We start from the raw sequence: 17213 nt of genomic DNA, 5'->3' as shown, positions 1-17213 counted from the left end.
CATGCTTTCAAATGTATTTGGCGCGACACTCTACCGAGTTTCCGGATAAAAACTGTTAGAAAAATCCAAGTACTCCGACAATAGCAAGACTGACTCATACAGCTGAGTAATATCGCGAAGGAGAAAAATTGTTGCGTAAACGTAAATAAAAACCTAACGGTAAAGCCAATCGCTGCGATACCGGCTTTCGATGAAGCGTAGCGGGTGACTCCACCGGACCGTATCGGCCAACCGAGAAACTTGACCGAAACAAGGTCACAAGGTACCATCGAGACACCGAATTTTGACCACCCCTTCGCCCGGAACCTTCCACAGAAACGAGTTGACGACACTCGTTACCTGGCATACCCGATGCCGTACCTGGACTAACAATAAGTGCTCTAATTGTACCCAGTCGTATAGAAAATCATTTACCTTATAACATGTCATGTAATCGTAAATGTAGGTTTCTAACCGACTTCGATCGAAATACAAACAAGAAACTAAAATTATGGCGAAATCGTGCCACCTCGAAGTTGACTACTAAGTGCGAACGAATCGGTCATGAAATGTAAGCAAAGTAAACCGGTTACTTGACTCCTGTCAGTCATAATAGACATAATTTGACGACACCAAATTAATACAATCTGCTGTGCTTTTACGTATTTGTCAACTTATACTTCTCATCCTTAAATATTTATTCAATTTTTTAAATTAATTAATATCGTTAGATTTGCTTCGATGTTACAATCGCACGCTACGTCGGTAGCAATTGTAACAAAGACATGCAGTACGGAAAATGAAGTTGTCAATTTTCCAAGAAAATTTAAAGCGATAAAATTTAAAACGATCAGTGGAAGGTTCGATTAATGTACACTGGGAGACATCAATGCCCTCCCATCCTGCACAGGCGATGCCGTATCTGCAGGGAAAGCATTCATGTCCGCCATTGTATGTACCCAGTTTCAATCGTGAAAATCCGTTACTATCAAATACAGAACTAAAAAAGTAAACATTTTCAAAATTCATACTTTCTTCGTCAATTTCATGTTTTCTGTGCCCTCGCACTCCACTTTATAAATAAAGACCAGACTATCACAGAGTATCAGTAAGCAACGTTGAAAAAAAAAAAGTATTTAAATGTTTTGCTTTGTTATTATTCTAAGTGACTTTTCATATTTCTCGTATCTGGAGTGCAAAAAATATTGATATATATAAATTTAATGGATATAAAGAAAATGTATCGGCAATGCCAATGCAGTATTAACTGCCCACGTTCTCATCCCACGGATAATCTGCTATCATAAATCTTGTTTTGCGTACAACCACTATAAATTTAAGAAAATGCCAGTAGATTACGCCAGAGCAAAGGCTCCGGTTGATTAGACAGAGAGCTTAGTCACCAAGAAACTATTGCGCCATTTCTTAACTTGTGACAAGTGGCACGTTACATGCTTACTTTTCTGTTTATTTTTAAAATACCTATAAACAAATTTGAAAAGAATTGAAATTTCACGAGTTTCAGGACCTTCCTTATAGTCTCCCTATTCACGTTGTAAATGTTGAAACGATTCGGTACACCCAGCTTGAAGAAAAGTTTCATGATCGAGACCTCTTTAACGCCACTTTCACATCGCCATCACCGTACTTTCCACATTTTAGCATAGATCGAAGAAAATCGTTCAGTAACGTCATTTTTTCCGTTCTAGAGAAATTCTTACAAGCACGAATGTCCTTTCATGTAGCCAAACTCGCGAAGAGGGCGCTCTCGTCGCAGTTACTTAAATTTATACACTTATTCCACATGGGCGTGTTCCCAAAGGCGGTAAGATTTCTTTGAATTAACCATACCTTCCACATTGTAGCATATACCGAAAAAATTCGTTCAGCAGTTTAATTTTTTCATTCGGCGTAAAATTCTAACAAGCACGAACGTCCTTTCATGTACCCAAACTCGCGAAGAGGGCGCTCTCGTCGCAGTTGGTTCAACCTATACACTTATTCCGCATGGGCATATTCCCAAAAGCGGTAAGATTACTTCGATCATTAATACCTTCCACATTTTAGCATCTATCGAAGAAAATCGCCGGGCACTAAAAACGGTTAAGCCAGAGAGCGTGGGGGATCGTACCGTAGATGCGACGGGACGGGCCGGGACCGTAGCGGATCCGGTTCGTACCCCGGTGGACGATCGCGGGTTAAGGACGAATCCAGCGGAAGCGGCTTGCGGGCAGCCGAAGCGAGTAGAAAGTGCGGCACACCACTCGTCGGGCGTGGCGTTTCGCGATCAACTGAGTGACGGTGGCGTCCGCGCCGCCATCCGCCGGCTCGCAACGCCGGAGTGACTCACGCCATCCCCTTCGTCTGCTTCGTCCGGCCATTCTCCCCGGTCCCCCTCCGCTCCCCCCCTCCCCCGACGTCGCGCCGCTCGATTCGAGGCTTCCCCCCCTCCCCTGCTGCGCGCCGCGCGACTTTATTTCGTCTCGTGCCTCGCGCCAGCCGAGTTGCCGGGCGTCCTCCAATTTCGCAATTCCGCCGTTCTGGATACGCTCGCTGAATATCCGAATTTTCTGGAAACTACCTCATCGGAGTGCGCCTTCGGGTACTCTGAGATTTTAATCCTTTAAGATGATACGAAAGGCGCTTAGAAATTTAATCGTCGGTAAATTAAAATTCATGTATGGATGAATATTAAGTAACGAAAGGGTATAGCCTTTTTGGTGGTAATGCCATTTTGAGTACTCAGATAGTAACAAGCTGGCGCGTCACGTTACGGACATTTATATTTATGTTGAAGTTCTTTAGAGTCTACTTTGAGAATTATACGAAACGAAGCGTCCTCCAATTTCGTAATTCCGCCGTTTTGAAAACGCTCGCTGAATGCGAATTTTCTGGAAAATACCGCATCGGAGCGCCTTCGAATACTTGAATTTTAGCACGAAACATTGTTTCGTGCTAAAATTTGTTAAAAAAGAGGGTACACAGATATCTAATGTCCCTTCCAGATATGTAATGTGTTTATAGACCCGCCATGTATGCGACTACTTCTCGAGCCAATGAAATATGCATTCCATATCGTTCACGCTGGAACGTTATAATGCGTACGGGACCCTCATCCAAGAATTAAATGCACCTACGAATGGTTTTGCATAATTCATATTGGCAACTGTTTGCAGTTATCTATTTTCCGTCTGCTTCTTATCTCCTTGTAAGCTCTTACAGTGTATTGTACTTTAAAAATGCGATAATAGGCTAAAATAGGGGATATCCTCCCGTTGGTCAAACTGTACCAGTACGATATTTAAAAAGATACGTTAAGAAATAGCCAACTGAAGAATTATAAACTTATGGTTAAACTTAGGTTCGTTTTGTAATACCCAACTTCCCTTCTACTCACGTGAGTTTTTATCAAAGTTAGCGCGAGATCCGTGCACGGTACATCTGTTAAATAGTTACAAAATGTACGATATTCGTGAAACATATTGAAAATATATGAGAAACATTTTATGCTAGTAGGGTAGAAGGACCATGACCAAATAAGAGAATGCTTCCTCGGTTCCCCGTCGATTGGTGTATACGTGACGCACGAGACACCCTCGTGACCCGCCCTACCTCTTGTACAATGTCCCCACCGAAGTCCTCGTTTATTGTTATTGAAATGTTCGACATGTTCCCGGCACGTGCGGAGTATGAATATAGGTATATACGTCCGTGACCGTTCGAACCATTCGCCTGAACTTGGGAGTTGTTCGACGTGAACTCGTAGAGAAACTGAACCAATAAATCTGGGTGGGAAAATTCTACGTTAACGTTAAGGAAAATATTTCACTTCTAAGCGGAGTTATAGTCCTTTTTTTTCGACTTTTTAAGCTTGCTAAAAAAAAACTATGACAGATACCAAGCCGAAACTAAACTAACCGTTCCTGTATCGTCTCGTTTAACGGAAGATCGCGTAAATCTTCTACGTGTACTGAGAGCTTTGGAGAAGCCTTTATTGTTGGAAACAGTGAAACCCACGAAAATGAGAAGGTTTTGGAGTTATGCCCGAAAGGCTCGGTCCGAAAACGGAACGAAGCAAGTTCGCAGCTGCTCCCGTCCTGTGGACCGGCTAGTTTTCCAAGTAATCGGACGTCCAGAATTAACGTCCGAGATAACCTTTCCCTGCCACCATCTTCAATTTCGACTTCTGCAACATTGGGCCCGGTTCACTGACACGAAAAGAAGCTTCGAATGCCATGGGAAGACCTCTTACGTTGACCACGGAGAGAAAAATGAAATTTCATTACCATTAAAGTAATATAAAAACTATATAACCTAAAAACTGCACAAACGCGAGGAAAACATGGATTAGTGCGTATTAACATTTTCTTATTTTTGTAAACCCGGTACAATTTATCCTACATTACCGTACTTCGTTTGCAATTGCGCCCTGTACTTGGTAAATACGCACGATTACAGTTCTGGACAGTTCCAAACGTTAACCTCAAAAAATAGGGAAGAGATTTTATCGGAAAACTCCCTAGGCAAGTGGATATTTACTACCTCCGTTAGTCGAAACAATTATTTCCAACTGCCAAGGTAGCTACATATTACTTCCTGACTTGCAGGACAGTAAATGCTAGACGAGGACTCGGTACTGTTAGAAGCTGTCCAATTAGGGTAGTAATTATAAATAAAGCCGTCATGTTTATCATTGCCTGAAATACATTCTACCGATGAAATTCGAGCCATTTCTAGTTATGCTAAACTGTCGAGCATGGGCAGCAGGGCATGATTTTAATTAGGCTAATGCTTTGGATACTAACTGCTTCATAAAAAGAGAGTAGGCCTTTATTCTAAAGAGGGTCCCGCCTTAATGGAAACAATTCCCCCAGAGGGAGACTCGTATGTACGAGAAGCACGCATTCTCTGTGTCAAAGCGACACAAAGAACTGCAAAGATATTTCCACGGGGAACTGCACCCATATATAAGTATCGTACTAAATGGCACACTCCACCTGTCGTTTTCGTACAATAATTATAAAAAAATCGAAGTAAATTTCAGAAATCCCCTGGATTCATGGTTTCTGAGGCCCTAATTGACTGCAGAGGGACCCCCTGCGCCATCTATGATTTCCAGGTCAACTAAATTTTCACTCCGAGACCTCGTATTCCCATCGTTTTGGCATAGAAGCGCATAAAACACTTTTTTTGCCTTTATCCCATTCAAATGCGAATTTCTCGATTATCAGAGTGTTCTAAATTATCGTCAAATTGTCGTCTAACGCTTTTGTTTCTCATATTAGAGCTTTCAACAACTGGATATCGATCGAAATATAAGCTCATTTTGATTCTGGTTTGGGCTAGGTTAAAAAAAAAATTTTTAAATAGAAAATGAATTCAAGGATATCGGATGTTGTAGCTGCTTTCTTCCGGTACAACTTTCTCCGTAGCTTTAAACGGAATAGAGGTTCGCGTTGTCCAGTGATACGGCAAACGGTTTCCTGCCATGATATAAAATTCCGTTACAGTGACACGAAAGGTGCTTTTTACAGATAGGTGACGACCAAAGTTCTCGGAAATACATTTGTTTTAAAGATGCATTTCTTCTTCTGACTCGTCTAAAATTATCAGCGAGTCAAGGATAAATAAGTTTCTTCGTTTTCTCACGTTCGCTCTTTGTTATTCTTTATCATTCCATTTCTCTGGACTGAGTCCACGCGTGAACGTTTTTCATATGAATCCTTTGGTATATAAAGTGCCACTTTTAGTATATAAGATTATCATGAAAATATAAATGTAACGCGTTAAAATTGAGTAAGTATATATAAATTATACATTTTAGAATAAATTTGTAATTGCATATAACGTTTCTTCTTATAGATTCTAAGCCTCCATATTTACCATGTCTAAATGAAACTTCCAACAAAAATGTCATAAAATTATCATATTTTTTTTTTAACAATGCAGCACCGGTACCAACTACCCCGTTAGGGACGAGAGGTGAGGAATGGTTCAGAAAATGCCGGGTATCGAGTGTCAATTGGCTGGTGCAGGTGGGAAGCCCGGGTCAAGTGTGACGTAACATCCGGGTGACTCTTAAGGAGGTGGAAGTGGTGGAAGTGAATCGGCGAAGCGTGCAGGCACTCCGGTGATTGCCTCTTATGTGTTTCTCTTATTTTCTGCCGGCCCCCCCGCTCTCTCTCCCTCCTTCTCTTTCTCTGACTCTCTTTTCCACCCTCTCTTTCTCTGGCTCTCTTTTCCACGGCTCTGCCAGCGATCGTTGCTACACCACATTCCATTCGAACGAATCATCGAGAGCTTGACGTTGATTCGCGAAAACTCCGTGAGATCCACCCTAAGAAAACGACTCGTCTGATTGAAAACTAATATCTGTAGGAAATCTAATAATAATTCCCCGATAATATATTTAAAGTAAATGGCTCAATTTTATTATATTCAAATGACTCTAATATCCAGTGAAGGTTGCGACGCGCTTTCTTATACGGTCGAACAAGTATATATTAAATTCAAACATATTTGCCGATTGACCATATTATTTTCATGTATTCAAATGATTTGTTTGAGTCGAACAAACATTTTATTTAAGCAAATTATTCGCTCGATTTGAATTCAATAAATGTACGTTATGTGCATTTTACACCATTGGTCTTATGACTTGATACAGGTACAGTGAAAACAATTCTACCGAGCCAAACGTCACGCTTTTCGTGCAACAATTTAGGTCAAGCCTGGGAGGGTGAAAAAGAAATGACAGTCGAGCAGACGGTCGTTTCAGAAGGTTAAAAACTCAGCGAGTAAAAAAAAACCATCGCCTCACCAGTCGTACCACTTTTCCATTCGCCCCGGATGCATAAATAGTCATTAAGAGACACCATTTAAAGATGCATCGTGCGAAGTCTCGGTTGAACGCGACAATCACCAGAAAAGGAAAAGGCCCGAAGCAACTGTTGCAGATGTGTATAAGGTTGCTAAAAGATACAATTCTCAACACTATCTATTGCAACTGAAATTTTATTTAAGTGAAATGGAGAACTGCACGCGTTCATTTATTTAACGGTTACAAATTCAATTGATTACCGTAGTCAAGTAAAAATTACTGTACTATGAGATTAGATGATGCGCGAGTCATGCCATGTTGGTGTGAGTTAAACGATCTTTTGTGGGCTGAGTTAAACAATCATTTTGAAAAATCCAAATTTTGAACATGTCAATACCGTTAAGAAAAAGTGTTGTATTCGAATCGACTGATTTGAGGGGGGTTTCACTTCACCTTAAGTACGCTGTTTCCCCTTATGGTAATTCAGGCATTACCACGCGCGGTCACGTGTGAGACACCGAGCGTCTCACGTACTCCTCGAAGTACTGCGCCACCGTTCCCGTCGTCTGTGACATATTGTCAGGACGTCGTTGAGACATGTTCTGATCGGTTCAAGGCCGCGACAAGTAGGGTCTAGCCGTGTCAATTGTTTAGGCAATGATCACGTCTTCTAAACAATGCTCGCGTCTTCACGCCGTGATTCTTAGCAAAGGCCCGCCCATGGACCTCCGATCATTTTGCCTTTAAATTATTCCCTTCCCATCTAATGGTCTGTACTTGATTTGCGACTCGATTCGAGTCTCTTTGTTCCGGACTTGTCTATCTCCGTAAAGGAAAAAGGTGCCCTTTAATGTCTGATAAGTTTTGTATACAGTAGCGGACGTGATGCCTCCCCTGCAGATACGGCATCGCCTGTGCAGGATGGGAGGGCATTGATGTCTCCCAGTGTACAATGGCGGACATAAATGCCTCCCCTGCAGATACGGCATCGCCTGTGCAGGATGGGAGGGCATTGATGTCTCCCAGTGTACCCTCTACACATGTGGAAAAGGATGTACACCAGATGGGGTCGAGTACAAGCTGTTCTGCCGTTTCTTTGGTGTATGAATTTAAGGATGACGTCATGAACGATATCATTTGAATTCACACCAAGTCCCGGGTAGTTATGACCTTAATAAGAGGACATGTATGGCTAATGCAATGCGCAAATTAACTCATCATTATGCTCGGAAAGCACCGGACGTTTGCCCGGTATTACGTTTGATCAAAATACTTTCTCCTTGGAAATGTTCGTCACCAGCATGGCAATGCCAATTCCAATTTCCGGATGAACATCAACGTTGTGTAATCGAAGAGTACTTAAATTTGTAATTGTATTACATTTAAGCATCTCTTGGACAACCCTCGCAGTCTTGAGGGCTCCGAGAGGAAGATTAATCATTTCTCTTTTTAGGTTCTCTTGTTTCCTACTCTGGGGGTAAGGTATAACCTTACGCCAGGAGCTATCGATCAATTGAAGGAACTGTGGATCATTGGCGTGGGCACGTTCGTGCCCGAAGGAGGAAGCTGATAAGGCCAATGGCGTAGGTGCGCGAGAGAAAAAGAGCTGATAAACTGAACAATTTGACCCTGCCAAAGCCATTTTTGTTAAAGAAACGCAATTTGTAATTAACCAAACCGCGCTGGTAAATGGTAGTATCAATAATATTGCTACAGCTACTAAAAGTAGAGTATATAACAACATCTGGCAATGAGAATTAAGAATATATAAAAGGTAACCTAACTATTCCAAAATGGTAAAAAAAACTTCATTATATTGCAGATTCATTCATTGCAGATAAAAACCAACACGAGTCTTAGATTTTTGTTCTTCAACATACATGAAAATCAGTAACATCAGCAGCGGACACTTGGGAATGTTTCCTTGTCAGTGTAGTAGATGTGACAATACTTGTTCTGTGCCGAGATCTCCGACGATCTACTAAGAGTAAACGATAGGAAGTATCGTAGTAGAAAATGGATTTCTGGTAATGACTATCGGTCGTTCTCCATGACTAGTTGACGTCGCTGGCGGTATCGACGTGTCTGTCGCGGACCAACGGGTGCGCGTCACGGCCGACATCTGGCGGCCGGCAGGTGGTCGACGATTGCGTGTCACTCTTGAAACTTAAGGTGAAGTGAAACCTCCTCAAATAAGTCGAGTCGAATACAACACTTTTTTTTTAAGGGTATTGGACCAAACTGTCCGAAACGTTGACACGTGACTCGTGATTATCTAACAATTGTCCTGACATATTCAAAATATGGATTTTTCAAAAAGATTGTTTAACTCACACCACAATGGCACAGATGCCGCCATTGAACCATTAGAGTATAAAAAATCATGAGTTCGCGGGATTGCGACACTTTTACTTCAATCTCTTTATAATTATTATACCGAAACGACATATGAAACGCTTTATTTCGTATAATTCTCAACGTAGAGTGTAAATGACTTCGACATGAATACAAATGTCGGTAACGTGGCGCGCCGGCTTATGGTACCACTTGAATATCAAAAAGGGTGTAGATGAAATTTGTTTCATCGACGTCTATTAAAATTCATAGCGCCTTTCATATCACCTTAAGCCGATTCGACCATGCCTGCGGCCGTCGGTCTTTTCCTCCGGGGAATTCTCCCTCGGGTATTCGGTCACGGGCTACGATAATTACTCGAGTTCCCCTCGAGTTGTGGTTATGTTGTTTCGGCGTTCCGAGAAACGTTTCCACAATACCTAGGATGAATTCATGCTTAACGCGTTCCTACGAATCATCAAAGAGTCTGCGGTCGTCAACCTAGCCTTTGCGGCTCTCCAGGCGCTAAACTCGTCTATTGGTAAGTCCGGCTCGCCAAATGCACCGGGGTCAGTGTCACTTTATTTCAGGAGCCATCTTGCTTGACGACTATTACGAGTGCGTTTACGAGCGGCCCGAGGCTTTTCGTTAACCGAAATTAGAGTATCCTCCGCGAGATTCCTATACGCGACACTTCTGCTTTTCGCGCATCCCCGTGGCAATAATCCTCTCGAGTGGAACCATTAGTGTCCAAGTATGGCAAATAAATTAAAATATCTACGCGAACAATCGCAACAAGCGCTAAAATAGTGAAATGCACGTTTCATACACTTAAACTGGGACCCTGTTCTCGAGTTCATACGATCAACTGTTTGTAATTGTCTATTTCTCCCCTAGCTATTTTTAATAGGAAATTGATTACATTTTCATCATTAAAACGTATAAATTCCCCTCTCGCTATGTTTAATATAAAATTGGTTACATTTAACGAGTACGTTTTCTCAGGGCGGTGGAGTTTCCAAGCCGGAGTGTACGGCTGTGGTTGCCGCTCTCTTGCACTCCGCTTCGATCTTGCTCGGGACGCTGAACAATTCAGTCCCGGCCAGGACTCTCCCGTGTCATCCGAAAATGAATTTCATACGACGTATAGCGGTCGGATTGCGCCGTGACTCATGCGCATGCGCGACACGCCGCGAACGCCATTGGATATAATTAGACCGTGCATTAGCGTCACGCGTAAGAACCGGGCCACAGGAATCCGCAACTTTCCAACCGACTTTCTTTGCTCGGTGCGACGACTCAATCTTTACTTACTGAGAGAAAAAGATCCGGTAAGTGTATATTTGGCGCGATACTCTGCCGAGTTTCATGATCTACGTACTTTTACGCGCATACATTGCACGCATGATCTCGCAGATAAATGAAATATGAATTCCTTTACTAAAATACCCTGCCGAAACCATTTCCATCGGCATTTTTCTAAACCCGGTACAACATACCCAACATAACCCTACAATGAACGATAATCGATATTTTTCTATCTAGGGCTTCCACGCGGTGCGCAGCGACTCACGACATCGCAGGGCCTCCTCGAGGCGAGTCGTCCGAATAAAAAAACGTGACCGTTGGCTTCCGAGCTTCCGCCATGGAAGCGTTCCCCGAAAGCGCCAACGTCCGCCTTACCTCGCGCAACGGCGACGCAGGCCTAACCTCAAATCCCTCGTCCCGCGTCTCGTGCGGAGTGCCCATCGACGCCGTCGATCCTCCTAGGAGGCGCTGCGATCGGGCACGGTTTCTTTCCCCGTCGAAAGAAACGCTCTCACGGGTCTTGCTTGAGCGAGCCCGGTCTTGGTTCAGTTCCCCGCGGATTCCTTTGTTTAATGCCTTATTGCGATATTTTACGTGGCGACTCGTGGGAGGGCGCTGGCGGCGCTCCCGGCGCTGTTGCCAAGCGCTTCCCAATCGGCCGCCTCGGAGAAATCCGAGCCTCCTCGCGCCGCCACCATGGGCTAAGTATACTCGGACGGGGAGGGGGGAGGCGCGGAGACTCGAGGATATCCGGCGGATCTCCTCTGCATGCGCATGCGCACGAGCCGGTCCTCGTCCTTTTCCCTCTGTGTGCCACTCCAGGCCCTCCTTCGCGGTACATCAGCCACCGCCCGGAATCCTCCGAGCCTACGCTCTAACGATCGCACGCCGACAGGTGTACAGTTATGTACAGTACAAGGAACTAATTACGATAACGGTAGTGAGCGACAACCACGGCAACCATTCAGCCATTCTTCGAGTGCCCCGGTGGTCCAAGAACCTCTCGGAAATAGCCGAAATCCGATTGTACTGGGGTAAGGCGATATGAAAGTGTCATCCTATATATATTGGTATTTATTGGTATTTTTTGGTAATATATATATATATATATATACTGGAACTTTATTCCATGAGGGTTGAAAGTGATTACTTTCCTCCCACAGGAGGTTAAAGTGTAACTGCAACTTTCACCATGCTCGACAGGCACTGAAAGTCGGACTTTCGCTGCAGGGAGGATGTAATAGAATATTACGTATAGCGGGGGAAAAAAGTAGGCAATTGCGTACTAGTGTGAGTTTGTCATACGAACGAAGCGAGGACGGCAAAACCCGAGTCGTAACCTCTTATTGGACTCCCGAGATACGTATGCACTGAGAAAAAAAAAATTCATCCATCAATTTGATTCCATTAACAGCAATCTTAAATTTAAAAAAATGATTCAAATTTCGAACCAGATCTTTAAATTAAATTCGACGAGACAATTGTATCAATTTTAACAACAGTTTTGGTAAAGGTATCAAATGTTTCGGTTGCATAGCAGCATAAATGTCATCCACTGTACGCACTCGCGTGTCATGAGGCGTAGGCTCGCACCCTTTTTCTAATTAACGGTTTAATTAATACGCGAATATTTCTGTCACGCCTCGTGAATATAACAAGGAGCAAAAAAAAGAGAGCGAGTATCCAAATTCGCAGCCTGAACATCCGGCTGGTATTTTTGAACACGGTTCCATTGCATACACGGATTACGTACCCAGATTTTATTCCGAAATTTATAGGTTAGTTTCGATTAAATGTAACTCTGCAAAAGAATGTATTTCGCGCAAACTAGTTTTACACCGATATCCAGAAATAGAAAGGTTTTGTCAGTGTTCCGTAAAATGGAAAGTGGAAAATGAAAAATAGGACATGGAAAGAAAATGTGGAATATGAAGACGGCATCGGAAGGGATGATAACAAATGGCGCTCAGAAGTGTGCACGGTTCCGTGCGCTTAACCGCTTCACGGCGGCGCAACCAGCAGTTACATCAGAGAACACCCAGGCACCGGGGGAACGTGGAATATCCGTAAATTAATCGTATATAAATGTCCATTGAACGCATGTAAGATCTATATGTGCGCTAAAATACATTCATAACCTAGTGGATACGTATACCATGTACCTACGGCATTCGCCATATTGGAAATGTAAAATTGTAAAGAAATTTAAAAGCACGCGCCAAAATAATTTATTTTTGCTTAAAAATACTTACGTGTTTACATATGTGTTAAAAGACGTTTACGACCTAGCCGATGCTTTATATCGTTCATCTACGGCATTCTTCGTAGTGGAAACGTAATTAACTGGTTTTCCACGATTTTCTCCGGTAAACTACTTTGTTTACGTAATATACGTGGAAAAACCGCGAAAAATGGTAAATTACCCGAGAATGACGGTAAGGAAAGGATGCATGCGAGAGAAAGCTGTGACTTACCTAAAGGCAAAGGCAAATCTACGAAGGAACGCAGGTCCTCGATCACCCCCTGGGGATGGATATCCTCGTTTCCCGTTCCCGGACACGAGATGTCACCACGTAAGAATTACTCACTAGGCCCGTGTGGGGTATTTCGCGGATGCGAGCTCTTGGTCGCAGTCGTGAATTTTAGGTTAGAAGAGACTAGACGGCAGACGGTCGATGGGCGGTTAATGGCGAGTCCGTCGCGCCTCGCGGTTCCGGAAAGTGCCGCGGGGGTGGCGAAGCGCTGCGATCGAAATCTGCAAACTGGCGCGGCCGGGGTGGGCCCACTCGGTCGACGATTGACGAGCGAATGAACGGCCAGAGGCTCGGAGAGCTCGGTCCGCTCGGCCAGGAAGAAGGAAGAGAGAAAACCAGCCGAGCGAGCCGCGCAGGAATACCCCGAGGGAGGTCAAAGGAGGCTTTTTACCGGAACGGTCGCGGCGTCACACCGTTTTCGGAAACCGGCGCGAGAAAGCGCAGGGAACTTTCACATCCTAGGGTGCGGAAGGACTACTCGGATGGATTATCGACATTTGGAAAAAAGAACTGTGTATCCGTATCCGCAAACACTTTGTACCCCGAGAAGACAGTTTATTTAACCCAAGCACAAAACTAGGTTTAAGGGACTATACCACTGTGAACGTCGAAAAAATTACCCATTTTTGACAATTTTTTTAACGTTCACAGTGGTATAGCCCCTTAAGGGACAATGAATTAATTTGCCGCTTGTATTCAAAATTTTTTAGAATTTCACGTTTTCAATTTGGCGGAGTCCACAGATGCACGATACATGTATTCGCAAGGTTAACGTCTTTTAGCGGACATATAAATATGTAAAATAATCAGAAAACTAGAGACGTATTATACGTTGTAATATACACGTGGAAAAACACGTATATTACATGACGTACTATACGTACCCAATCCTGTTTCGAGCGTCATTAGGAACTCAACGTTTGGACAAGCGTTCGACTCGTGAAAGAATCTCGGAACAATAGAAGGAAATTGTTCCCCAACGCTATGTGCCACTGCCCCATTCACACCGACATAAAACCGTTCGACCGAATTGCTATAATTGCATATGCGAGCCGGCAAGTCTTCCTAACGCTTCTTTTCTTTCCGCCCTCTTATAGCGCATCTTCAAATGGCTTATTAACCCTTTCGCGACCGCGAAACTAGTCTTAATGTGTACACCGTACACATAGATATATCATATATTCGATAATAACCATTGGGTACTTACCAGAATTTTTGAAGATGAACTTGTAAACTTCCAACATCACCCTCTGCGGTTTAACGTAGTCCCAAAGGCCGTCAGTGGCAATGACGACAAAGTCTTCCGTCCCATCCAACAGTGTGCACTCGACTTCCGGTTCGGCTATAATACACTGTTTATGACTTACGTCACCTGCAAATTAAGCAAAAATCGTCATCTTCCACGGATAGTTGCTGCGCGGAATATTTTCAAACTTTATTTCCGTGTCAAAAAATATCATTCAGATATGTACATGACATGCTACTTCTTATGTTCATACAATATTTCGTTAAACATATTTGGAATTTAGAAAACTGACTAAAAGTACGTTCATCCTATGTTCAAGAAATGTACATAGCACATAAATCCATATCCTATTAATATTGAAATATTTTCAAAGAATATTCTATGAACTTCTGTGCTATGCATTTGTGCTGTCTGGGTCATGCATGGAAATGTAGATGTTTGAGTAGATTGGGACGTTTCATTAACTCGGATTCAATCCTAACCATCCATTCAAACTCGATACCGTTCCTGAATGTTCACACAAACGAAGGAGACGTGGTTTGAAATACTCCCGGTCAGTAGTTAGCCACGAGTAATTCTTACGCACATAGAAGGCACGCGATTACCGGTAGAACGGGTATGCCGCTCGCTTATAATTAAGTTTAATTAACTAATTAAGGAATGAAAGGCTAATTTTAATAATGGCGCCAAAGCAGCGTGGGCGCTTCCGGCTATTACACTACGTGGCCTTTTCCACTGGTCTAATATCCCATCTCGTAGAAAGTACCATATTGCTATCATGAAACTCGGCAGAGTTTCGGACAAATACATTTTCGTATTGGGACAATTAAACGATTAAAATTGAGCAAAGCCGATTGTAGCATGATCGAAGCGAGGCAGGGGTTCATTCAAGGCACACTAGCGCCACTACGCATGAACTGCGATACTAAATAAGTAACGTCTGCGCAAGTGCTAGTGATCTCGTTCTTTCATATAGCGAATACGTAATTCGGCGAATAAACCCACGTGAGATGAAATTGCGAGACGTGAGCGCCCTCGAAAAAAATACGTAATAAACGCCTAGATTAGTTAATATATAGATTAGTGAGGAAATCTAATGAGCCCAGTAGAAGAATTAGCGTCCGGTATGAAGTTTGTCCCATCGGTCCATGTCTCAAAGTCAAAGCACGAAGTCAACAGGATATTTCGCACGCATCCAGAATTAAGTCGCACGGCAGCGGATGGCATTGTCACACGGCTGATCACTATACTTGGTAACTTGTACCAAATTCGATACAGCGAGCTCATAAGTGACTCACTATCTTTACACGAACCACTGTACATCGCACAAAATTCCGCGAAAATCTAACGGTACGTTCGAATAACGCTTTTTCGGCGGGTTCCGGTTCGTATTTTGAAAATCGCCGAAAATGCTTACTCTTTAAAAACCGCCGCGGGCAGTGGCAGGTAATCTTCTAGTTATATATTAGAATGCAATTGTGAAAATGGAAGAAGCTTACCGATTGATCTCGTTACGCAGAGGGCACCATTTACGCGCCATCCGTGGTAATATATGACACTACCACCCATCTTGATTATTCGTTCCTTTTCATCCTGCAAAAAGAATATGAGAAGTATTTTCAAATTTTGACGTCTTTTAACGCTAAAAATGAGATATGAGTAAAGACCTTAGTATATAGATCAATGTTCCGATATTGCTCAGCTGGCGTCATTTATTTCTCTAATGGATTTCTCCTGTCGCAACGAAAATTCCCGATGAAGTAAAAATCCCAACGGAAGAAAATGATGAAAAATGTTTTAAGGATTCGGTAACAGTCGTCGATAGTTGGAAGGGTTTACTGTAAATCGCGTATAGGAGCTCGAACATGACTGTAATCGGCACGCAGATCGACAGCGACCGGAGGCTGTTGAAATTTCGCAGCTTCGAGGAATACCTGGATTCTCTCGTGACTCCGGTGGATCTATGCAATCTAAGGAGTACCTACACCGCCCGTCAGGTAGCCGAATTGGGGTACCGATGTGCCGGCGAGACTCTTGACAGAGAGTCTTTCGAGCGTCGCTTGGCCGCTGTCAGGAACCTGCTCTTTCCGGTACAACGTCCTTACGAGCTCTCCTCAGAATGCATCGTACCCACCGACCGATTTTTTCAAGAGCTGGCCTTGCGCGAGAGACCGAATCGCCTAGGAGTGATTTCGACGATCATCTTTATGCGCCAATTAACTAAGAAACAATACGAGGTATCCGGGTACATCGACTATGCGAGCCGGCTCAAGGAAGAGGATTGGGCTCCTTTCTTTGGGGGCAAAGAAAGACTCTGGCCGCGTCCCACGGACCTCTCGTATTATCACTGGCGGTTAGAAAAGACTTTAATCACGGAGTCCTCCAACTACCAACCTGTGATAGATGCTAAGCGCGGTTTACTCTTCAAGAACGTCCACGATCGAAAAATCGTTTGGGTTGACCCTTTGGCACCTTCCCCGGGAGTGGATACCACTCGCGTGCGGGTTTACAGTGATGACTATGAGCATATAGTACTCTATGACCATGTAGTTCGCGGTAAGATGTGAGAACTATGGTGTGCACGGTTGCACCGTTTTATGAAATAAAGACAGTTTCGGATAGTCAATCTTCATGTACGCCGTCGAGGAAGATGTAAATTCCAACTTAGGTATCTGCCGTGTTTAATAACAATGCAATGTAGGAAATTGATTATCTCGTGCCACAAACACTGCTCTCTGTTATGGAATTATATAAAATAAATTACCTCTCGTTCAAAATCGCCGAGTCTGTGTGGTTTAATTAACGGAATGTATTCACCACTTTTGACGAGTATCACCTGCGAATCTCCTACCCAGGCGACATATAGTTTGTTTTCCCGCTGAAGAACGACAGCGGCCGTACTTCCGCTACTAAGATTCTGTAAAAATCCAGAATTCACTATTAGTTTCGGCCTTGTACCATATGCAATTAACAGGTTAGGAAAATTCAGAGC

The 17213-nt window shown here is 43.3% G+C and overlaps 2 protein-coding genes across 2 annotated transcripts in view; one reads left to right on the top strand and one right to left on the bottom strand.

Moving 5' to 3' along the window:
* LOC105698275 (titin) overlaps positions 1–17213 on the bottom strand; it is a 37777-nt gene that overhangs the window by 18461 nt on the left and 2103 nt on the right. The window contains 3 exon segments of the mRNA XM_023434097.1: positions 14183–14347; positions 15721–15814; positions 16986–17138. Coding sequence (XP_023289865.1) covers positions 14183–14347; positions 15721–15814; positions 16986–17138 — 412 coding nt within the window.
* Positions 15904–16889, top strand: LOC105698276 (uncharacterized protein C4orf22 homolog). The gene has a single exon (XM_012422366.2). It carries the CDS (start codon positions 16087–16089, stop codon positions 16786–16788), a length of 702 nt encoding a protein of 233 aa, XP_012277789.1. The 5' UTR covers positions 15904–16086; the 3' UTR covers positions 16789–16889.

Source organism: Orussus abietinus, unplaced genomic scaffold (genome assembly GCF_000612105.2).
Source record: "Orussus abietinus isolate OABI.00-Male unplaced genomic scaffold, Oabi_2.0 scaffold14, whole genome shotgun sequence".
NCBI classification, from domain to species: Eukaryota; Metazoa; Arthropoda; class Insecta; order Hymenoptera; family Orussidae; genus Orussus; species Orussus abietinus.
The sequence above is the reverse complement of the archived record's forward strand: the minus strand, read 5'-3'. Positions and strand labels throughout refer to the sequence as shown.